Source organism: Ceratotherium simum, chromosome 7, assembly GCF_057802395.1.
Source record: "Ceratotherium simum simum isolate JZ-2026a chromosome 7, ASM5780239v1, whole genome shotgun sequence".
Classification (NCBI taxonomy): Eukaryota; Metazoa; Chordata; class Mammalia; order Perissodactyla; family Rhinocerotidae; genus Ceratotherium; species Ceratotherium simum.
In genome coordinates, this window is record NC_141906.1 from 20,760,138 (window position 1) to 20,784,193 (window position 24,056).

General features: G+C 50.9%; 1 protein-coding gene across 7 annotated transcripts in view; it reads left to right on the forward strand.

The window, feature by feature from the left end:
- The window catches only part of DENND2B (DENN domain containing 2B), a 152,245-nt gene that overhangs the window by 117,081 nt on the left and 11,108 nt on the right, over positions 1-24,056 (forward strand). For 4 of the 7 annotated variants that reach the window (XM_087433250.1, XM_014782781.2, XM_087433249.1 and 1 more), the window contains 11 exons: positions 176-1,435; positions 5,147-5,283; positions 12,654-12,805; positions 14,367-14,582; positions 15,495-15,591; positions 16,193-16,237; positions 17,307-17,491; positions 18,575-18,684; positions 18,903-18,972; positions 21,684-21,761; positions 22,331-22,471. In XM_087433250.1, the coding sequence (XP_087289376.1) occupies positions 176-1,435; positions 5,147-5,283; positions 12,654-12,805; positions 14,367-14,582; positions 15,495-15,591; positions 16,193-16,237; positions 17,307-17,491; positions 18,575-18,684; positions 18,903-18,972; positions 21,684-21,761; positions 22,331-22,471 (2,491 nt within the window). The remainder of the gene's footprint in view (positions 1-175; positions 1,436-5,146; positions 5,284-12,653; positions 12,806-14,366; positions 14,583-15,494; positions 15,592-16,192; positions 16,238-17,306; positions 17,492-18,574; positions 18,685-18,902; positions 18,973-21,683; positions 21,762-22,330; positions 22,472-24,056) is intronic. The other 3 variants (XM_087433253.1, XM_087433252.1, XM_087433251.1) reach the window with 2 other exon arrangements.

A 24,056-nucleotide genomic window follows, 5' to 3' on the forward strand; every position in this document is an offset into this window, starting at 1 on the left:
CCTGCTGTGGGTAAGGAGCTGTTTCTTTCCTTGAGGATAGCTTTGAAGGTGCATTACTTGAACAGAGTACTTTTAGCTTGAGAATCCTACAGGAAAGAGACACTGAGCTCTCTAAGAATAAAATATAGTGCCTCTGATTATCAGGCCACTCACTATCAGTTTCTCTTGCTTCTAGGTCTCAGTCAGTCTCTCCACCTCCAGTTCTCTCCCCACCGAGGAGTCCCATCTACCCCCTCAGTGACAGTGAAACGTCAGCCTGCAGATACCCAAGCCGCTCCAGCTCCCGGCTGCTCCTCAAGGACTGGCACCCCCGTGATCCTTCACCCCAGAATCCTCAAGCTCCCACCCCAGACACTTCACCACCTGTCTGTCCCCTCAAGGCTACCAGCTTCAGTTCTTTGGACAGAAGCCCTTCAGTGTGCAAGAGAGAGGACCAGAAGGAGAATGTCCAAGGGGCAGCCCAGGATGTAGAGGGAGTAGCTGCTTGCCTCCCCCTTGCCCAGAGCACTCCATCCCTGGGGCCAGCCGCTGGCTCACGGAGTGTCTTTCTGAACCGCACTGGCGCCCGTGCCCACAGCCTGGGCATCCGGGAGAAGATTTCAGCATGGGAGGGTCGCCGAGAGGCTTCGCCCAGGATGAGCATGTGTGGAGAGAAACGGGAGGGCTCTGGGGGCGAGTTGGTGGTCAGTGAGGGCTGCCCCAGTGTGGGCTGTCCCAGCGTGGTGCCGTCCCCCTGCAGCTCAGAAAAGACCTTTGATTTCAAGGGCCTCCGGAGGATGAGTAGGACCTTCTCCGAGTGTTCCTACCCTGAGACCGAGGAGGAAGGAGAGGCACTCCCTGTCCGGGACTCTTTCTACCGGCTGGAGAAACGGCCAGGCCGGAGTGAGCCCAGTGCCTTCCTCAGGGGGCATGGCAGCAGGAAAGAGAGCTCAGCAGTGCTGAGTCGGATCCAGAAAATTGAACAGGCCCTGAAGGAGCAGCCGGGCCGGGGACTGCCCCAGCTCCCCAGCAGCTGCTACAGTGTAGACCGAGGGAGAAGGAAGACTGGGACCTTGGGCACCTTGGAGGAACTGACAGGGACTGCAAGTGTGAGCGCTGGCAGCCGGGCAGGAGGAGTGGCTGGAGTTGGGGGGGAGGCGGGCCCACCCCCAGAGAGGGAAGGCAGTGGCTCCACGAAGCCAGGGACCCCTGGAAATAGCCCAAGCCCCCAGCTGCTGCCATCGAAGAGCTCCCCTGACCCCGCTGTGAACCCTGTCCCCAAACCCAAGCGCACCTTTGAATATGAGGCTGACAAGAACCCCAAGAGTAAGCCAAGCAATGGTCTACCTCCTTCGCCCACACCTGCTGCTCCACCCCCCCTGCCCTCCACCCCAGCCCCACCAGTCACCCGGAGACCCAAGAAGGACATGCGTGGTCACCGCAAGTCCCAGAGCAGGTAACAGATGCCCCTCCGGTGTCTTGTAGCTGGGCACAGTGGCTTTCTTTTCAATGGAAGATGCAAAAGCAGATTGTGGTTGTGAGTCACAGTCAATAGTGCTTTGTAAGTTCTGAAGCACCAAATAATTGTTAGGTGGTAACATAAGTTAGGTGAAAAAGAGATTGTTCTTCTGCTCTTGCAGGATAAGGATACTTAAATGTGAGTGGGAGGGTGAGAGCGCTTCTTCCAGATGCTGTGTACTGAAGACGTTGGCTGGTTTGGCCTTTGGACTAGAGTCAGGCTGCATTACGAGCCCTGTCGAAGCTTCCTCAGTCCTCAGTGAGAAGGGTAGGGCTACCTTACTTTTAGATAGAATAGGCAGTCCCTTGAGGACTAGTAAGATCTTCGCCTCATGACTACCTGAAATGCCAGCATTAGAAGTTGATTTGAGTGAAGCATTATCTGTCATAATGTTGTCATTAACACAGTAGTGTCAACACATTTAATGTGATTTCCAGTTTCCTGAGGGCTGCCCAGCCATATAGGAACCCTGGGCCTGTATGAAGAGGGGATCCTTGGATCCTGAAAGGGGAGACTGATGGAAAAAGGAGTGAAAGAACATTTCACCTACCCCTTGGCCATGTCCAAGAATGACCTGTTCTGAGACTCACATTGGTTTCCTGGTCAAATCTCGCATTCCTGGCCCTGGACTACCCAGGCCATCTCCGCAATTATAGTGACTTGAGAGCTGGAGCTGCTGTGGTTGGTGCACGTTGACAGGCATCTTGTTTTCTGAATTAGGGTAGGCTGGGAGCCAGCTTCCTTTGGAAGCCTTGTTCCTCAACCCCTCATTGCCTTTGTCTTCTAAGTGAAAGTCAGGTGGGCATTCAGGTATGTTTCATATCTGGGGGTTCTTCAACCTGACCCCATACTTCAGACTTCATCTAGCATAACCCATTTCATACAGAAGATTTCCTGCCATGTGCAGAGAGGGAGACATCACAAAGCTTGAGACCTATGAGCCAGAAGAGCTCTTGGCTAAGGGTAATCTCATGTTTTGGCCCATCCCAACATGCTCACTGACTCTCTTAAGTCTTTAACAGCCTGCCAAGAGTGTTTGCTTTGTCCTTATTCATCCACTTCTATAAACATCCATCTAGACCCTGCTGTGCACTAAGCCTTGTGCTGGTGAAGGGGACACAGGCAAATAAGACATGGTTCTTCTCTTGGAGGAGTTCGTGATCTGGTGCAGGAGATAGATGAACAAATAAATCATAGATGCTGTGCTATGTGCCGTGATCCGTGTTAGTGTAGGATGCTGCAGAGACCCAGAGGAAGAGACGTCTAAATTAGACTGGGGACTAAGGGAAGCCTCCTCGTAGAGGGAGTTGCTGAGCTAAATTTAGAAGAGCAAAAAGCAGTTAGCTAGGTGAAAAAAGGGGGTGGGGGAGAGTACATCAGCCTGAAGGGTTTACATATACTCCCACACACATTACATTTATATATAATATATACACACACACATACCATATATGGTGGAGTCACTTCATATAAGAATTAACTTAGCAAATTTAAATCTGTGCTCTTGGAGAAAAAGAGAAAAGTACAGGCTGTTTTATTTGCCTTTCCACACAGTGAGCATGTTCCTCTGAGGAGCGTGAGATGGTAAGTTTGTATCTGTTATGCCAGGTATAAATCTTATATTTAATATGCTTTTTATTTTACTATAATTTTTTTTTTGATGAGGAAGAGTGGCCCTGAGCTAACATCTGTTGCCAATCTTCCTCTTTTTATTTGAGAAAGATTGTTGCTGAGCTAACATCTGTGCCAGTCTTCCTCTCCTTTGTATGTGGGAACACTGCCACAGCATGGCTTGATGAGTAGTGCGTCGGTCTGTGCCCAGGATCTGAACCCACGAACCCCGGGCTGCAGAAGCAGAGCGCACAAACTTAACCACTACGCCACCGGGCCAGCCCCTGCTTTTTATTTTTTAAAAAATACAACCAAATATTTCTTCTGGTATTCAACCAAAGAAAAAGAAATCTGTTTAAAAATCTGGGGGAGAAACTGACTATATTAGTCTTAATGAAAGACAGTGTGTTGGCCCTCAATGTGGGGGTACCTACCTGAGGGATTTTCAAGGATAATTTGGCTGAATGTGATTTGTGTTTTATTTGCTGACTTGAAAACTACCTGCATAAGGTGTTGGCTCCACTGTATATGTCAGTGAAGCTTGGTCTCAGACCAACAGTGGTCTGTGGGCCAAGATTCAGGAACCACTGCCCTCAGCTGTTGGGTATTTAACTGGTTGAGAAGTCTGGGCCAGAGACAGATTTGGGAGTCCTCATGGTAGAAATGGTAGATATGGTGATGTCCATTAATATTTGGCCCCCAGAAAGTACAGAGTTAGAAAAAGAGTCCTAAAGACTGAACTCAGAGAGACCCTGGCACTTAAAAGGCAGATGGAAAGAGGGAATCCCTCACAAGAGCCTGAAAAGTACTTGTCAGAGAGGCAGTTGAAAACTAGGAGGGACCGTGTCATCGAGGCGAAGGGAGGAGAGTGCCAATGTAAAGTGTTGAGTTGTGTTGAGTGCTGCAAAGTAGCCAGCAAGCTGAGAACAAGCTGCGGCCTTTAGGACATTTTTGTCCTTGACTTGCACCCCAGGACTCTCAGGAAGAGTTCTTCCTTAAACAAGAAAGGACTTGGTTGGCTGAAAGGTCTAATGGTTCCCAAAAGAGGAAGGAGGTGTTTATTGGGTGAGAGGAGGGATTCAGTCAGTCGTTTCCTTCTGTCCCTCCTCAGGAGCCTGCTGGGAGCTACCTTGGCAAGGGAGAAGATGCAGCTGGGGTCGTCTTAGATGAGGGAAGCACCTGCCTGATGAAGGAGAGGAGCAGAGAGTACCCTGGGCTCAGGGTGTCTGAGGAGCTCACAAGCTCTGGTTGTGAAAGTCTACAGGAGAGGGGAGGGTTATTTGAGGATAGAAAGGAGCAAGTGACTAGCTGAAGGGAAGCTTGATCTTAGAAGTAGCTTCTGGCTGCAAATTGCTCTCCTAGTTCCACCTCAGAAGTGGTGTGATTTGCTTTGTGGGCTCAGCCCTTCCTGTTTCAACAAACCACCCACCACTAGCTGCTTTCCCAACCCCCAAATACAGCCCTGGGCATCACCCATCCAGTGTTGAGCCTTTATTACCTGCTCAGTGCTGTATCCTTGCTACGATGCAAGCATGATGTGAGACTCTGAAGGCAGATCCGGCGCTCAATTCCTGTGGCCATGGCGGATACTTCTCGAGGAGGATATTCTCCAGGACTTGGAGGCCCACGTCAAAAGCTCAGACCCTGGAGCCAGACAGCCTGGGCAAGTCTTGCCTCTGTCACTTCATCTCCCTGAGCCTCCGTCTCCTCGTTTGTGACATGGCACAGTACCTCGTAGCAGCGCTGTGCAGATTAATGAGATAACACATGTGAAACATTTGACACAGCATCTGACACACAGCACCCTTTTCAGCTGTGGTAGTTGTTATTGGTATTATTTGCAGGCACCCAGGCTGGGGCCTTTCAGACCTTCTGTCTCTTCATTTCAGTGGTAAGTTTGGACCCATCTTGATGCTTTGTTCAGTAGCTGGTTTTGTGAGGAGCACCTCTGATCTTTGCTGTTGCCCACGGCCAGTCCCCAACAAGGCAGTGGGAATCTAGTTCAGCTGGAATGACTCTTGCTCTTCTTATTCACAGAAAATCCTTTGAGTTTGAGGATGCATCCAGTCTCCAGTCCCTGTATCCCTCTTCTCCCACTGAGAATGGTACTGAGAGCCAACCCAAGTTTGGATCCAAAAGCACTTTAGAAGAGAACGCCTATGAAGATATTGTGGGTAAGCTGTGGCAGAGGCTATGGGCTGGGTTGCCTCTGGGGGCTGCAGAAGAACGGGAACAGGAGGGACACTCCCAGGTTCCACTTCATTCACCATGGGCAGACATGGCCCAGCTTCTGGAACGGCTTAAGGAAATGGGCATCAGAGAAAGCAGCTCAGCAAAGACGGAGCAGCTAAGAGACTAAAGCCCAGCCTTGAATGAACTGAAACCCAGAGGGCTTCTGGGACCACAAAAAGGAGGAAACCACATCATTCCTTTCTTTTAATTTTGGAAGGCTTTGGAGTCCAGCAGGTGCCCTTCCTTAGCTGTGTGTCCTTAGGCAAATCACTTAACTCTCCTGAGGCCTGTTGTTTTCTCTTATAAAATGATGATGATGATGTTAACAACAACAATAATAATAGTAATAATACTTCATAGGATTGTTCTTAGGATTAAATGAGATAAAATATATATCGAAGTACCTAGCACAGTGCCTCTCCTTAATATATCTCTCTCCTACTCTTCCCTTAAAGTGAGTGGTGTCAAAAATTGTGAAAGCATCTGAGATTTACTCTGCTTGCAAGCTAACAGGTTCGGCCTGCCTCAGTTTCACAGGTGCTGGAAGACTCTTGGATCTCAGACAGAAGACTAATTACTCATGGCACAGGAGGCAGCATGAGCTTTCTGTTCACATGGGTTCCCTTGCTCTCAAGTCCCATGGGGCAGTGTGGAGGAGGTCCCAGTAGAGGCTGCACACACAGTGGGTCTGTGTTCCCAAGCATGGGAAACCCCAGTCTTTTCAAGGGGCTGCTAGCAAACCTGCCCAACCTTTGTCCCACAAGAAGACATTATCCTTATTATTTTAGTCAGGAAACAAATCTGTCTCTTCCCTGGGGGCAGTCACTATCTCTATCTTCCAAGGCTGTTTGCTATATAGATATCTTCGAAAAGAGAGTCTAGAAAGGTTAATTCCTCTTGCTGAGAAGATCAGAAATATACGACACCATGGAGAATTGTCATCTAACAACTGGGAGGACTTGGTGTTGGCAAACTTGTATTAGAGGATCAACGAAAACCAATAGTCTAGGCTGAGTTGGGTTTATTTTTGGCTTTCATTTCATTCTCTTCAGTGGGGGCTTCCATTCTGTTCAAATACAGTGTGTGTTGCAGTGTAGGTCACTGAAGAGAAGGAAAGCAGTGTGCTTGTGTGCTTGACCACTGCCCCTCACCTCTGTCTCTGTCTTAGCTCTGTCTTGGGCCTTGAGGCTGGAGAACATGGTCTTAGTTAACACGTTAGAGAGAAGTGGCCCTACTGGAGAACACTCCAGATTCTCATGAGACTGGCATCTTAGGAAGAGAGGGTCATTTGACCTGAGCCATCAGTTTCATAGTTTTATCCTTACAACTAACTGGGCCAGCATTTCTGGCGAGACAGCAGCAGTGCTCGGATCCACTATCCACAGGCACTGCTTTTCCAGGAACAGTGTGTAGAGTATGTAGCCATCCAAAATTAGGTGGTAACAGGAGGACTGAGGGAGTGAGATCCCTAGAACAGTAAAAGAGTTTGGGGAGGGAGGCCTTTTCTCTCACCACTGGGAAAAGCTTTGTACACATGAGTCACTAGAATTGAGATCAAGAGCTATGGGGATCAGAGGCACAACTCTATCTCCTTCTGTACCTCTGTTACAGGGTACATTCTTATTTCCTCTAGTTTGGAAGAAATTGTAATGTGTCATTGCTGCCCAGGGCCCAGTATGGCTGCTGCAGTGGGCAGAAGAGGCTATAGTTTTCAGCTCTCCCTCTCACAGTATGTCAGGCACTGCCAACACTGTGGTCATCACTATTCTCTCTCCTCTGAGAAGGCTTCAGCAGCCCTTTCATGCTGCCCAGGGTTTTCAGGTGGGGGAATGTTCTTGCATCTACTGAACTGAAATAAGAGAAAGGGATGCTTCTACCATTTCATCCTGTCCAGAGTTTCACGATTCCAGAATTCTGTTTGGGGGCAGTGCCTGGTTGGGGAGGGTTGAGAATTTTGGAGGCACTGTCCTGGGCAGCAGAAGTGTTCTCTGGGCCTTCTTAGGTCAGGTTAGAGAGAAGAGAAAGAGGGAGGCAAGTGTGTCTGGGCCTCAGCCTCCTCACTCAGTGGAGGGGACTTTCTGCCACCTTGGGATGTTGTGTGAGGAGGCAAGAACAGATGGGAGCAGCGTGGATGCTTCTTGGATGGATGAGCTAGAGCTAGGGGTAAGGGCTGGTACGGGCTGAGGTTGGAGTTAGGGCATGTTCCTTAGCTGCTCACCTAGCTTCTGGACCTTTGGAGCTTGTGCAGAGAGTAGGGGAAGAGTAATGGGAGGGCGTGGGAGGGAGGGCAGGGCAGTGATTCAGGCTTTGTGGAGTCGGGGTGGGGTGGGCTTTAGCGCCTGTAGTTAGTGCGATGCCCTGGGCACATTTTCCTAGTTTTTCTCCCCCACAGCAGCCCTGCCTGAAGTTCTAGACCTGACCAGAGAGGCTAGAGGGAAGTACAAGGGAGAATGTCCCTGTCTCTCTCTTAGATTCTAGTTGATTTGTCCCTTTCTCTCTCTTCTTGGCCCAGCCTGTGCTCTGTGAGGTTAAGATTGTTTCTGGTTCCGTTTGGATTATCCAGCTCTTGTGCTACCTCACTTGCATACGAACAGAAGGAGCTTTGTTTTGAGTGTGTGATAATGGCGCTGTTGAGGGGCAGGGACAGCACCCGTGCTAAATCTCCATCTTGGGGACCAGCTGACTGGACTGAAGTTCCTGCTCTGTTAGAGGTTGAGGGCCAGTTGGCCCAGAGACTAGCGTTTCTTCTCTGTGAGCAGTGGACTTGAATGAGGGGCCTTGGGGAGTTTGCTGGCCTCCCGCCCACACAAGGCATGACGCCTGGGGAACTGGGGTGGGACACTCCAAAACAGGCTGAGGTTCATCCTGCTAATTTGCAGTAGGGGGGGTTCAAAAATAAAGTTACTGCCTCACTACTTCCTGGGGCTGTTAATTCTCGCCTGTCCAATTTGACATCTGCCCCTGGAAGATGCTGCTATTCTACAAAGCCTTAAAATCGTTTGCATTCTGAGCCTGACACTTAAAAATGCACCCAAGGAAGCAGCTTGTTAGGGAGTTATGTGGAGTGGCCTCGGCGCCTGCCCAAGGAGCCTGGGCTGCATTCCTGCAGAGATTCCCACTCCCATCAGCTAGCTAGGGCTGAAGGAGAGTTTCCAGGAACTTGAGCAGGATGGGAGCTGGGGACAGGGCCAGTCAGCCTTTCTGCAAAGCTTTTTGAGCCTCCGCTTTCTCTACCTTCTTTCATTTGTCCCCAGGCTGGGAATCAGTAAGGAACAAAGGGCACCTAACAGCAGAGAGGCTGCAGCCCAGAGGTGCAGCCTGGGAATGGTGCCCCGGCAGCTGGGAAATGGTGTCCAGGCTTGGAGGGTGGGTAACAACTGGCCCCTTAGAGCTCCGCATGTGATATGCTGTGCGTTGTGGGAGGAGTTGGGCCCTTATCCTGGCCCTCTCTCCACTGTGTGAGGGAGGGGAAGAGGCTGAGAACCAGGAGAAACAGCTGGTTGGAACAGGGAAAGAATTGGGGAAAGAAGCTGCAAACTCAGGGCCCTAGCCATGGGTGTGGTCCAGGAAGCTTAGGATTCTGTTTGGAGAAATTCTCCATGCCTGTGCGTGCACACACACACACACCCCCCCTCCCTAACTGGTTGTTGTAGTTGTGTGTGTGTTTTGGGAGTAAAGGGTGTTTGGCACATGTGGTTAATGACCAAAGGAGCTGTGGGGAGGAGTGGGGGCAGGGCTGGGTAGGGCTGGATTCTTCCTTCAAGAGAATCAGTGTGATAAATTTGGGCTCTGACAAGCTCCTTTAAAAGAGTGCAAGGCAGAAATTCTTGGCGATGCCCTTGTCCCTTATCTCACCAGCAAAGCTGGGAAGGGTTGAGACCTCTGGATTCCCCAGCTGTGCTTGATGAGATGGGGCTGCTCAGGGCAGGCCTCTGGGGAAGAGGGCCTACTTTTTCTCTCTCTCCAAGGGCAGCCCAAGAGTGGGCTGCCCTCAAGGAAGTTGTGTGGGTAGGAATGCAGGTGAAGGTCTTGCAGTCTGCCAGGCTTCCTCTCTCCCATCCATGCCCCTGCTAGATCTTCACCATGTTTCTCCACTCAGTTCTAGCTTCTCTAGCCTTGCCGTAGCTCTGTTCCCACAGAGGGAATTCTGAGCCCTATTCCCCAGCCCTCCTCCTCTCCCAGCTCTGAGCCCTTGCTTTGGTATTAATTTGTTCTCAGCAGGTTCAGTTTAGTGGCTCTAGGACTCAGGGCCAGCTTGGTCTCTGCACATCTGCACTCCCTAAGCACCCTTCCTACCTGAGAGATGACTGGGAATATCTCTGAGACAGCTCCAGAAAAGTAGTTGGGAACAGTCTAGGAAGTTGAGCATAGCAGGTGAACTAGTGCTGTGAAGGGCCCAAGCTCAGGCTGAGAGACAGGGCTTGGGCTGGGGCCAGCAGTTATTTCCTGGAGAAATGATTAGTGGCCTGGTTAAATCAGAGAGGATGGAAGAAAGAGGCTGATGTTAGGGCTGGGCAGCCAGGAGGAGTAGGCAGTTGAGGCTTGCCTGAAATTTAGTTCCCAGAGGCAGTACTAGTCTTGAGAACCTGGTGTTCCCAACTGTTTTCTCCCAGGTTGTCACTGATGTGCATCAGCATCATACGTCTTCTACTTCCCTGGGCCTCCATCACCTACATCTGTTTCTTGGAGCTTTGATTTTGTATCAATGTTCAAAGCTCTGCTTATGGGGAAAGAAAGAATGGAGAAAAGGAAAGAAGGAGGGAGAAGGAAAAGTGGGAAGGATGGAGGAAATGAGGGTTTGCCTTGGGACTCATGTCATGGCACTCAGAAGCTATTAGGAAGTTTAAAAACATCTATCTAAAGCAGTGGTTCTTAATGGGGGGGGGAATTTATCCATCCATCCATTAACCTGTCCATCCATCCACCCACCCTTCTTTCCTTCCTTCCTTCCTCCCTCCCTCCCTCCCTTCCTTCTTTCCATCATTCATCTGTCCATCCATCCATCCATCCATCCACCCATCCATTTGCTCAGGGGACATTTGACAGTGTCTAGAGATATTTTGGGTTGTTACAGCTGAGGAGATGCTATTGTCATCTAGTGGATTGAGGCCAGGGTTGCTGCTAAACATCCTACAAATGCGCAGGACAGTTCACCACCACAAGAATTATCCAGCCCAAAATGTCAATAGTTGGAGAAACTCTGATCTAAAGGAGTTGAGACAAGGTCATCCTGTAGGTTAGAGGATGATGATAAGGACTCCGGCTGGTCATCTGGCCCAAGGCAGTTTGGATTTGATGAGCTTGGAATAAATGTTCTTCCTGCCCCCATCTGAACAGTGACGCTCTGGTCCTGTTTCACAGGATCAGGAAGACTGTGTCCTGGCATTCTCCAATGCTTGATTCCCCCACCTCATCGCTACAGGATATATGTTGGAGAGGGACCAAGAAGTACAGAGTCTATCCTGACTCCTCCCTAAGTAACCACAGTGGGGTAGGCTGGAGAAAACATGCAAGGGATGCCAGGTTTGATATTTGGCTTCTTGAGGCAGGGTTGCTGGGCCAGCTCTGCTTAGTCAGGGCTCTGGAATGGAGACAAGTCATTTTCACAGCATGACTGTGTTACAGGAAAACGTCTGTTCAATTGCTGGGGACTCTGCTTGGTGTTGGGAATCGCTTCATCCAGTCCCAAATCCTTTCTTGACCCACCTTTGACTCATACAGAGAGAATTGTATTGTTCCCATGGCAGTCTAATTAGCCGTGACTGAAATCCTCCTTTCACACCTCCCCTGCCCCCTCCCCCTACACCTCTGTAAAGACATTTCCTAAATTCATTGTGGTATTTCATGAAAGTAATAAGTAGATACCACAATTTGGGGGGATCTTGACTTTGGAAATTGAGAAATCTGTAAACATACAGGGATTGGTTTTTCTCCTGTGTCCTATCCTAGGAATTATACTCCCAGTGGCCTTTGTTTCTAGTCCTATAGCTCTTTCTTGTGCCTATTCCCTGAGAAGTGGCGTCTGAACTCCCCTGGGGTGTGAAGCACTTCCAGGCATCTATGGGGCTCAGTGGTCACCCAGCCTTAGTCCTGATGCTGAATGGAGAGAAGCTGGAGTGAGCCCTGCTCTCACCATGTGTGCCTCCTCTGGCAAAGCCTTATTCTTGTTAGTGGTACCTAGGTCCCAAGTCTCAAATAAGTGGCATTGATATGGAGGGGAGCATATGGAAAGACAAGGGAAAGGGGAGCAGAGGGCTGTATCTACTTACAGTCCCTGTGGATGTTGTCACCACCGTGATTCTGCTGCAGGATTGAGCCAGGACTGACCTGGCTCGTGATATTATTGTATGTTAGAAAAGTCCAGGTATGTGTTGGAGGGAACGGGGCAAGAGGGTATGGCTTATGGGAAGGAGTCGCTCTTCAAGGGCAGGGACTGTGCTTTGGACTTTCTGAGATTTCTGGCAGTGCCAATACCATGCCTACTGCCAGGGATTTTAGAAGTTAGTCCTGAGAAGCAAGAGCTCCCTCCTACCCCAAACCCTTTGGCCCAGACTCCTTTCCAAGCTTTCACACCTGCCCTGTGTCACAGCAGGAGAGTTTATTCTAAAAGGGGAGTGATGACCATTCTCTTTTTGCTGAGGTCAGTGGTAGAGGAAATAGAGTGACACTAGTAAGAGCAGTTCATTGAACAAATAATTACTGAGCACTCACTACTTGCTAATCACCGTTCTGGTGCCGGGGTTACCTCAGTGGACCAGATGAAAGACCTGCCCTGAAGGAGTTGTTGAGCAGTGTAACAGGTGAGAGGGAGGCCTGGGCAAGCCCCGCTCCCTAGAGTTCTTTAGAGTGCCTCCATACCCAGCTCCCAAAAGTGGGTCCTCAGAGAGCAGTCGGTCAAGGAACAGCCGTGTGACCTCTGAAAGCTTTTCCTACCTTGAACTGTATATCTCTGGGGCTTTTTCAGCAGAGGGACTGGAGCCAAGGAAAGACGCCTGCTGTTGGCTTTGTCCTTTGGCTGGGCACAGAGAGGGGTGGCTGAGCCAGTCTTGTGCAATCCCTGAATTTATAAAGCAGAGGCCAGACAAGGCTGAGCTGAACTGGGGGTGGGGGGTTCAGCTTCTGGACTCGGAGCCAGGATCTGTTTGTAGCCTCCCCACTGCAGACGGGCAGCTGCATGACTCATGAGCTGAGGGGCCAGGCAGAAGCCATTCTCTTTGGTTCACAGGAATTTTGCTTGTTTATTTGTGTGTGTGTGAGTGCGTGTGTTTCCTTCTCCTTTCTCTCCCTTCTTTTAACTTTTCCTCCTCTGCAGGAGATCTGCCCAAGGAGAATCCATATGAGGATGTGGATTTAAAGAGCCGCAGAGCAGGACGAAAATCCCAGCAACTGTCTGAGAACTCCTTGGATTCTTTGCACAGGATGTGGAGTCCTCAGGACAGGAAGTACAACAACCCACCCACGCAGGTAATGGCATCCCTGACTGGGGCTGGTGGGGTTAGCACGAGGGCCACAGTGGGGGCCTGTCCTGCCAAGGCTTGGGCCAGCTTCCGCTCAGGCTTTTTCTCTCACTAGTGCTTGGCAAAGGAGGTGACCTCTGGAAAGGGCTCTGCACTCAGGAACTTCCACCATGTCGAAATCTTTGTGGACAATTGAGACATGCTCTGAGGGGCATCCTGTCCTACCTTCTGCCCTTCTCTACTCAAGTTCTGAGCTGCAAAACTAAGGCAGGAGCCCCTGTAGTCTCCTGTCTTATCATTATTCCTCCTCCCTTTCTGTGGGAAACAGGAAGACAGGGCCCTGGTTGGAGTCTTGGTATTCTGGCAGAAATGGTCTCAGAACTGGCATTTGGGGGCCAGGCATAGGCCCAAGAACCAGACTTGGAGAGCTAGACGGGTGTCTCCGAGACGTGGAGCCACTCCTGTTGGAGGAAATAAGAAGGAATGGACTGATAGAAGGCAGAATGAGCAGAAAGGTGAAGAGTCAAAGGAGGTCCGTAGCCTTTATCACATTCTAGCCTTGTCCAGGGTGGACAGGAGGCAAGAGACGGGAGATGTTTCTCGGACCTACCCAGGCAACTCTATTTCTTTATGCAAATAGAGGGACCAGGATATTTTATAACATTGGCTAGAGAATATAAAAATTATTTCTTCTGGCTTTGGGATGACGTGACTGTTTTTATAAAAGATTTACCTTTCTACTGTGCTCTGTTCAAACAGGGTTCCTTTGAATTTGTATTGCTAGACTGATTGGGTGGGAAGAAGAAATTGGGGGACGGGGAGGAAGGAGGACTTGCTGAAGAGTGATGAACGGCAATGCCAGATCCAGGCAAGGGGTGGGAGGCACACCAAGTTTGCAGGACGTGCTGCCTTCCTAGCAGTGAGCAGGATCCACTGAGAATAAGGTGCCCTGTGCCAAAGGACATCAATTTAGACGGTGGGAGGCAGAAAATAGACCAGGGCTGGGGATGGGGGCAGCCCAGGACCGTGTGGGTGAGGGAGCAAACTGGCTATGGGGCCTGCCTTGCTAGGCTTTGGTGGTCAGAGCCTGGAGACCTTGTGTTCTCCCTGGAAGAAGTGAGCAGGGCCAGTCTGGTGTGTAGATTACGGCCTCTGCTAGAGAAGCCTCTTAGGACTGGATCAAGGGCTAAGGGGGGAAGACGGCTCCATCAGCCGCGCTCAGTAAGGAGCAAAAACTAAGCCTTGTCCCAAAGCTCAGGAGGAGCCCCCAGAATTCTTGCTTGGCCTTCTCCTTCCACTCACACGAGAGCCCAGTTTTCTTAACCTCTGTTTTCTTTTTTCTGGCAGAAGTAGTTAAGTTTCCTTTGTGAAAGCAAGTGTCTAAGCTAGCCCTGACCTGCTGATTAGCAGCTGAGGTCTTAAAAGAGGAAACCCCGGCAGATGGAGGTTCCAAGGTGGGATTCAGGGGAGCCAAGGATGTCAGCCTGTGGCTTCTTTGTCCCCAGCTGACGGGTGCTGGCCAAGGCATCGGTGGTGAGTCCTCTCCCCCATCCTCTCCCCCATGCCAGCTCTCCCTGAAACCCAGCAGCCAGTCCCTACGCAGTGGGAACTGGTCAGAAAGGAAGAGCCACCGGCTGCCACGATTACCCAAGAGGCACAGCCATGACGACATGCTGCTGCTGGCTCAGCTGAGCCTGCCGTCTTCACCCTCCAGCCTCAATGAGGACAGCCTCAGCACCACGAGTGAGCTGCTGTCCAGCCGCCGGGCCCGCCGCATTCCCAAGGTAGCCCAGACGACTGGGGCTGGGCAGGTGCGCGGGCAGGCAGGAGGCTCTTCTCTCCCTTCCTTCCCTAATCTGGGGCTGCTTCCTCACTTCTCCTTGAATAAATTCTGGGTCCATGCCCTGGCCTTTCTTTTTCATCTGGTTAATTCCCTTTTCTTATTAGTGAAGATGCATTAAGTGATTAATGGTGCACAGGTGTTAGGGGAGGGACAGGCTAGCCCCTGCCCCCAGGGAGTGCTCCATGCTGCTGGGTGGTTGGAAACCAGTCCGTAGGAGGCTCCTCATTAGTGAGTGTCGGGTGTGCCTTTTGAGTTCTCTGTGCACACATAAGCATTTCCAGGCTTTGCAGGACCTAGGACTCAAACATGGGTCTTCCTTCCTGTAACTCTCAGATTTGACAGTTTTCAGCCGTGATTTGCACACATAGGGAGCCAGGCCCAGATCCCCAGCCCAAAGCAGCAGGATTTAGCCAACTGGTATTTTTAGCCTGCGAACAATGCTTGGGTATATTGGGAATTTCGCTCCTTCCTGTCAGGGCCCCAGGTTGTGGCCCAGAGGGGAAAGGCTCCAATCCTTGTTCCTGTTATTGCATCTGAGGAGCTCTTTGTCTCAGTTGGTTCAGTGACTCTTGGGACCCAGGAGCTCCTATCCTGTCTAGTGTGATCACAGTTCCTTCCTCTGGGGAGCTAAGTTTAACATCCTTGTCTTGGGGCAGGAGACCACTTAGGGGGCTAGGTAGGTGGAGAGCTACCAGACAGTCTGCACTGGGGGTCGGTGCAGCAGGGAGACCAGCCCCAGGCCCAGTGTGGGCAGGGCAGAACGCTGTGCTAGTCAGGGAACTGCTGATCAGTTCTTGTAAGTAGGGGCAGCTGGTGTTAGGGTTACCTCACCCTCCCTGCTTTTCTCACCCAGCTTGTCCAAAGAATTAACTCCATCTACAATGCCAAGAGGGGAAAGAAGAGGTTAAAAAAGCTGTCTATGTCCAGCATTGAGACAGCATCACTGAGAGGTAGGCCTTGATGCCTGAGCTGGTTCAGGTGTCTGGGGCCCTTGGGCATTAGGAACGGGGAGAGGCATGAACTAGCCTCAGTTTACCCTTCTATGGGCCAGTCTCGGCATCTTCCTGCCTTCTGGAGCACATAGAAGGGGAGGGCCAAAGAGAGAAGAAAGCCCTGGGATGGGTTAGTTCAGGCTTTGGGCTGTGAGGCCCTGAGTAGGGAGGTGGGTGTGGGAATCTGCTTCTGGCAAAAGGAAAGGCCAGACTTACTGAGCGCTGTGGTCTGTTTCCCATTTCAAATCTTGGCCTCCTGGAGGCACTGCCTGGTATTCTAGGCCTGTAGGCCTCTCAGCTGGCACAGCCTCCAGCTCGGGCCCTCAGCTTCCCCCAGATCAGGACTGGATGGATAGGGGTTTGTATATAGATTAGCACCCGCAGTCTGAGCTGTGAGGGACCCTGACCCCAGGCCACTCAGCGCCTGGCCATGGGCCCATAGGAGCCCAGACTAGATACAGATCCATCCTTCATGAGAAGAGTTGGGAGGGGGACACAGAAAACATTTGCTGTGAGGCAGTGTCTCAGCAAGCATGTACTCCTGCTGTTACTTTTCCAGATGAGAATAGTGAGAGTGAGAGCGACTCTGACGACAGATTCAAAGGTGAGGCATGGCTCCCCAAGAGCATGGAACCCTTTCCAAGCCCTGGCTGGAGGGAATCAGGCTTCCCTTCCTCTGCATGTGGAGTTCCAGTGTCCCAAATTGGCCTGGTTTGGAGAGGCAACAGGCAGGCAGGATACCAGGCCAATGGAGCAAGGAGCTGTAGGGGAGTCCATTCCTCCCGTCGCTCAAGCTCAGCCCTTGCGAGGGTCAATTCAGGTGTCTCCGTTTGCCCAGATTTAAGGCTGGTGATCCTGTCCGTACTTTCCCAAGGCATTGTCCATGAGAATTGGGTGCTAGAGTTGTCTGGTCAATGTTGTGAGGGTCAGAGGTGGGTTCAAAAGATTACGAGTACCTCTTCTGGTTGCAAGAAATGTGCCATAGTCTGAGGAAACTGGTTCTCTGGAGGCCCTGAGGCCACTCATCTCTCCATCCCTAGAGAGGTGGACTGCCACCCCCGTGAAAAGGTTCTGGGACCTTCACATTCCAGGGGCCTTGGTCAAATCTTGGTTTTTTCTCTACTGAGAAACCCTGCCTAGAGCTTCCTGGATGATTCAAGTATATGGGACTAGCTCCCTTCTTCCCTCCTCCACTGGTCCCCCAGGGAAGTGGGCAAGTAGACTTTGGGCCTGGGGACAGGGACAAAGGGTCCAAGTCCAAGGACTCTGTTAGGGGCCCAGGATGAAGCCTTCGTGGATGTTCATATTTTCTAGTCCTGTTGACATGGGCAGAGGTGGGGGTGGGTGGGTGCCAATGATACATGCCTGGGTTTGGCTGGCTTAGGGACCTACCCACCAAGCAGATGCCTCTTAGGCAGTCGTGTTGGCCCTGGCTCAGCCTCCAGAGGCTCCAGGAGGTGCAGACCAGTAACTCCTGGTGTCGGGGCAGAGTCATGGTGTAGGCGTAGACACCTTGCTCCTGCCAGACCTAGCTGGGTGAGGGTGTCAGACTAGGCTCATGCACTTAGAGGTGATCCGCAGAGATGGAGCTGTGAATCTGGGGTGGAGGGGGGCTAATGTGGGATCTGTGAGGGTGCAGCCTACCTGTCCCCTGATGTGTGACCTGCCCTCAGCCCACACGCAGCGCCTAGTCCACATCCAGTCGATGCTGAAGCGTGCTCCCAGCTACCGGACCCTGGAGCTGGAGCTGCTGGAGTGGCAGGAGCGGGAGCTTTTTGAGTACTTTGTGGTGGTGTCCCTCAAGAAGAAGCCATCCCGAAACACCTACCTCCCCGAAGTCTCCTATCAGTTTCCCAAGGTGAGGCTATCTCTCCCCCTGCCCCGCTCCTCCACCACCTCCTGTCTGCCTGGCCCATCTGGGGAAGAAGAGAGATCGTGTTCCTGCCAGAGCCACTTACCTAGCTAGAACAGCCCTGAGCATGGCTCCTTATAGCTAAGAGGGAAGAGAGGGCTTCAGAGCTTGTGGGTTTAGGCCAGTGCTTATTCGGAGGACGAGAGCGGAGGGAACACATTTCCAGTGTGCTTAGAATAAAATCCCAGTCATTTACCAGGACTACAAGGGTCCTGAGGAAGGGCCCCCAGCTACTTCTCCTACCTTATGTCTCTGTCGCTCTCTTTTTTAATCACTTTATTGAGATATAATACACATACTATATAATTCACCTATTTAAAGTGTCCACTTCAGTGACTTTTGGTATATTGTCAGAGTTGTACGATCAATTTTAGAACGTTTTTATCGTCCCAAAAAGAAACGCTGTACCCATGAGCAGTCACTCTGCATTACCCCCATTGACCTTATCTTTGACCACCGCTTCCCTGCTCATCACTAGCCAGCCTGGCCTCCTTTCTCTTCCTTTAACACTCAAGCCCTTTCTTTCTGCCATTGCCTCTGCCTAGAATGTTCTTTCCTCAGGTCTTCACATGGCTGCCGGCTCTTTCTCATTCTTCATTTTCTGCTCAAATAGTACCTCTTCTGGGAGATCTTTCCAGATACCCTAAAGTAGCCCCTCCCAGTTCTTTCTGTCATGTCACCCTGTTTTTTTCCTTTGTGGCACCCTCTTCTGACTCCTGACCAGAATGTGCAGGGTTAGGGACCTTGTCCACTTTGTTTTCATCAGTAGCCCCAGCACATGGCATAGTGCCAGGTGCCACATAGAAAGTGCTTGTTTGGCATATATTAAATGAATAAATGATGACTCAGCCCACACCCAGATCTCTCTGTAAGAATTGGGAGTGGGGGCAGGGTTGCTGAGAAGTGTGCCAGTTGGCAGGATGCCATCTAGTGCTCTCAGGGGAGGAGATGGTTTTCTGCCACCCCCCACCACCCCCAGCTTCCATGTCTTGTCTTGTCTATCTCTCTCCATACTCCTCTTCACTGCAGCTGGACCGACCCACTAAGCAGATGCGGGAGGCAGAGGAAAGGCTCAAGGCCATCCCCCAGTTTTGCTTCCCTGATGCCAAGGACTGGCTCCCGGTGTCAGAGTATAGCAGGTGAGGCCCAGCTTGGCCTGGCTGGAGGGAGGAAGAGGGCATAGCCTCCTTTACCCCCATAGCAGTGGGCAACTGAATAGGACCCACCCTAGTCCCAACCTCATCTCCTACAGCAACCTGGCCCTAACCCCCTTCCCTGGGATGACAGTCCCTCTTCTTGGGGGCCGTTTCCTGGGTCCTCTGATACTTCCCTGATGCCAGACCTCTCCCTGTTCCAGCGAGACTTTTTCTTTCATGCTGACTGGGGAAGATGGCAGCAGACGCTTTGGCTACTGCAGGCGCTTACTGGTGAGTAGGGCCATTCAGTCCTCAGGGTTTGTATGTGTGTGTGCCCTCCTCAACTTGAGCTTCTATGAAATCCTATGTTCTGCTCCCTTGTGTGCTCCCTGAGGCCACCCCAACAGGCACAGACACACTCACTCCTGGAATGGCAGGACTCGAAGTGGCACTCTGATTGGGCCCCAGGATCTAAGATAATCTGCAGGGGAGAGAGTGGATCACCTTCTCCTGGGCTATCATCTGTTTTTAGCTTTCCTATACTTTTTCTCTTCATTCATTTTCCTCCGGCTTCTGGGATCTGATTGCTGATCCCAGATTACAAGATCATATCACCCCAGCAGTATGTATATGTGCATCAGATTGGATGGAGGACAACTTTTCTCACCCCCATACCTGGCCAGCCTGATGTAGGGAGTCATCCTGTCCAGGGTCTGGTAGGGCTGGAGGCTGAGCAGGGACAGAGCAGTACCTTCTATGGGATTCTGGGAGAGATACCTTGAACTCATGGGAAAGGGAGGTTTTTGAAAATATAAGCCATGTTGTAGAGAAAGAAGCCTTTCCCCATCTGCCTTCCCGTTTGTCCTGGGAAATAGATTGAAGTAAAGGTAAAGAGAGTCCTGTTGCACTCTCCCCTGGAGCTCACCAGGGATGTTGTTGGCTTGGGTTGTCAACAATGTTTTGGGGTTCCCAGGACTTAGTGGGAGAAAGCCTCACTAGATGCCCATCTAGGGGCAGATGGAGGGGATCCTAGGGAAGGGTAATGTATAGCGGGGACCCCAAATGAAGGATTCTGGGCCAATCATTCATTCATTCATTCATTCAGAAACACATACAATACACCTATTGAGGGTTAGGCAATGTGCTCAAGGCATGCAAAGATGAGTTAGACATGGATCCTATCCTCAAGGAACTTAGATAGTCTAGTAGAGGAGGTAGGATTTTCAATGTAGAAGGGAAGGCAAAGGGAAGAAACTATTATTAGGACCTATTATGTTCCGTGCTTTAAGTACGTCATTTTCTTAATCCTTGTAATAGCCCATGAGGTATTTTTATGTCCATTCTATAGATTAAGAAACTGAGACTCAGAGGTGGAATGACTTGCCCAAAGTCACACAGCCAGTGAGGGGCAGAGTCAGGATTGACTCCAAGTCCTTTAACACCAAGTCTGATATTTTTGGGTCACCCCAAAGGATAGTCTAGGGAGGAGGGATATTTGGATGTAGAATGCCCAGTGAGGGGAGCTAAGGGAATGTGGAGCAGTACAGATGCCAGGTGGGGAGCCAGGCAGAGGCCAGCATGCCCCAGGTTCACCTGGGCCTGGAAGGGAGAGTTCCGAAGGCTGCCTTTGCAGGAACAGAGATGGAGCAGAGCTGTTCCTTTGCAGCGGGCTGCTGCCCCCAGGGAAGAGCGTGTTTGTCCTGGCCTGCTCAGAGAGGGCCTGGGCTGGGTCCCTGCCAAAGGGGCTGGCACTAGCTCGGCATTCCTGCAGATTGGACACAATGATTCTAACCCAAATCCCACATACTTGATTTAATCACTTGGGGCTTTAGGGGAGGCGGGGGAGAGGGAAAGAGAGAGGAGTGAGTTTCAGACCTAATATGGACAAAAACAGATTCTGCCTTCTCTTTAGATCTGTGACGTGTGGCCAGCAGGTTTGGAGACTGAAATAGCCCCATCTGCATTTGCTTAGCAGCCTGCATGAGGGGCCAGCACCTGCTGCTCTGCTCCCTCCCCACTCAGCCTTGCCAGGCACTCCAGGCCTCTGAGCCAGAGGCAGCCACAGAGCCCTGCCAGCCCCTGGCTGGAGAAGTAGACTCCTGTGGACTCATCCCCGCCTGCATTTGGAGGCTCCAGGACTGAGGAGCTCTCAGTGCACATCTCCTCCAGCTGCCCACCCTTTAAATCTCTTTTTCTCTTTCTTCTCCTCTACTCTATAACACACCTCTATCCTGTGTCTTTGCGTCCCTTTCCCTTCCTTCCTGTCAGAAGGCAGCATGCTTTAGAGGTAAGACAGCGGCCAGTCAGAGGCCAAAACAGACTCCTGGCTCCATACCTTCTAGATACTTGACCTTGGGCAAAGGCTTAATATTTTTGAACTCAGTTTATTCATCTATAAAATGGGGATAATAATGCCTATCTCACAAGTTTTTTGTAAAGTACCAAGCCCAAGACTCAGATATGGCAAACTTTCAATGAATAGTAGTTTGCTTTCCTGATCTGTTTTCAGTTTGCCTTCCTAGAATGGGGATGGATCAAGGAAGGCAGAAAAGAGGAACTGAGAAAAGGAATGTTTTGCAGAATGTCCCCTGTTGGGGGCAGACTACATGTCCTGTTCATAAGAATGGACACAAGTCCCTCTCATTACCATTGTGTCCTCCAGGGTCCCAGCCTTAGGGATGTAAATCCACAAATCACCCTATAGCCTCTGCCAAACTGTTTTGTCCTTTGCCAGCCCCCCTCAGTGTCCTCCTGGGAGGAAAGGTGGAGCCTGTGTAGAGCTTGGCAGGAGCCTGACACCTTGGGCTAGAAGGCCCAGCAGAGGCTGAAGCCTGCTCTTTTCCTTTGGGGGCTTGGTTCAGTAGAGGTTTAGAAGAGGCTTGGAGTCTTCTTTCACTAGAAGAGCCATCCTTAGTCCTCAGTTCCCAGGGAAAAGGAGCCAGATATAGTAATCATGCATTCTCTGTGTCTGTGTCTCTCTCCTCCTCCTCGTCCCGCCACAGCCGAGTGGGAAAGGGCCTCGGTTGCCAGAGGTATACTGTGTCATCAGCCGCCTTGGCTGCTTCGGCTTGTTTTCCAAGGTAAGAGGGCTCTGGCTTACTTCCCTCCCTTTTCCCCCAGCTGACAGCTCCCATGGGAGTATCTGCAGCCAGCTTAGATGAGAAAACCACCTGTGTGTGTGTGAGAGGGTGCGAGAAAGAGAGAATGCGAGAGCGAGTGCAAGCGAGCTCTCTGACCTGCTCCTCATTCCCAAGCCTGACTCCCCATTTAGCCAGCTGGCATCTCCCCAGCTCCTGCACCAGCAGTGTCTGCTAGTGTTGCAGTCTACCCTGAGCCGTGGGCAGATCCAGAGTCCTTGGGGACAGAGACCACCTTGAGGTAGCCAAGTACTCAGGCACCTGGCTCTCAAGTGGTATTTCCTTTACCCGGCTGCTCAGCTCTTGGGGTCTGAGGCAAGGACTAGTTAGGGAGCAGGGCAGTCAGTGCCAAGGGAAACAGGAAGGGTGAAGCTCCTGGCAAGACAGTCCTCCCATCTCCCAGCTTTTGGCCCAAGCTGGTCAGGTACCAGGCTGCCCTCTTCTCTGCCCAGGAGGTAGGGAAGGGTAGTGCCCTGACACCCTTCTCTTTGGGCTGCTGGTGGTGGGCACAGGTCCTAGATGAGGTGGAGCGCCGGCGTGGGATCTCCGCTGCATTGGTCTATCCCTTCATGAGAAGTCTCATGGAATCGCCTTTTCCTGCCCCGGGGAAGACCATCAAAGTGAAGACATTCCTGCCGGGTGCTGGCAATGAGGTAGGGATTTCTGCTGCCTCTTCTCTCAGACTGTGGACTGGGGCTAGAGTAAGACCTGCCTAGCCAAGGCTGCAGTCTCTGGGAGTCGCAGAGCATGTTTCTGCTCACCATGTTTCTGCACCTAATCAATAGGGACTAAAAAGGTGAAGGACAGATCTATCATTATTGCCCAACTCTCTGCAACACCTAGGGGCCGTCCCTGATCTCTTTGCACTAAACTGCCCTCCACCTGCCCTCCTTTTATTCGTTCATCAGATATTTATTTAATATATGCTCTCTCATAGTCAGGGATCATGCTAGACCTTGGGGCAGAGTCATAACATTAAAGAGGGGCACAGCTCTGTCCTTGTGGACTTCATAATCTAGTGGGAGGGACTGATATTAAACAAATACTTCTACATGTAAATAGATAATTCCTAAGTGTGCTAAGTGCCAAGTGAAAGCACAGGAGTGAGAGTATGTAACGAGGCTCTGCTTTAGGTTAGGGGGCCAGAGAAGGCCTCCTCTGAGGAAGAGACATTCTGCCAGGGACCTAAGGTAAGCAGAGTCAACTAAATGAAGTGGGAGGAGGGAGACTGAAAGGGAGGGCATAGGTGGGAGAAGATTATTCCAGGTAGAGAGAACAGCACATGCCAAGGCAAAGCTGGGAAAGTGTATGCTTGTCAAGGAACTGAAAAAAGTCTTGAGATGGTTGAAAGGGTAGTGAGCAGGGGTGGACAGGCAGCAAGGGCCAAATCCCAGTGTGCCCACTAGGCCAAAGCAGGGTGATAAGATCTGAGCTTTGTTCTTACGAGCTCACTCTGGCTGTTGTGTAGATGGAGGATTGGAATGAAAACACGGAGACCAGCTAGGATAGTGTTACAGTAGTACAGGCAAGAGATGGTAGCTTGGATTCAGGTGTGGTAGAAAAGATGAGGAGAAGTAGGTGGATTTGAGATGTGTTTTAGAATTAGGATCGCTAGCACTTTGTGTTTGATTGGAAATAGGGAATAAGTGTTACAGGGATTTTAAGGCAAACTCCCAGCTTTCCGGTTTGAGTGACAGGGTAGCTGATGGAGCCTGTATACTGAGATGGGAGCACCTAAAAGAGGAGCAAGTTACGAGGAGGAAGAGGAAGAGTTCGATTTTGTACGTGTTATGTTTAAGATACCTGTGAGACAGCCAAGAGAAGATGTTTCATAGCAAAGAGTGTAGATATGGAAGAGAAGAAAGCCCAGGACTCGGTCCTTGTCAGTCCTGAGGGACTCCAGCATTTAGAGGTCGTGCAGATGAGCATGGATTTCAGAAGAATGTGGGGCCAGGGGCCCAGAAGCCTGAGTGGAGTGAGTTGAGAAGTGAATGGGGGTAAGAAAGTGGAAATCACCTGTATAGACATCTTTTCAAGAGGCTTGGCTTGAAGAAAAATAGGGAAGGGAACAGTGGTTGAAAGGAAATGTGGAGCCAGGGGAGAGTTTGTTGCAGATGGTTGTTTGGATGTTGCGGGGAATGGCCCAGCAGAGGAAGACATTAGAAGCAAGAGAAGGAGGGTATAATCAGACTGTCACTGCGAAGGAACTGGGCGGGCAGTAGGATCCATGAGGGACCG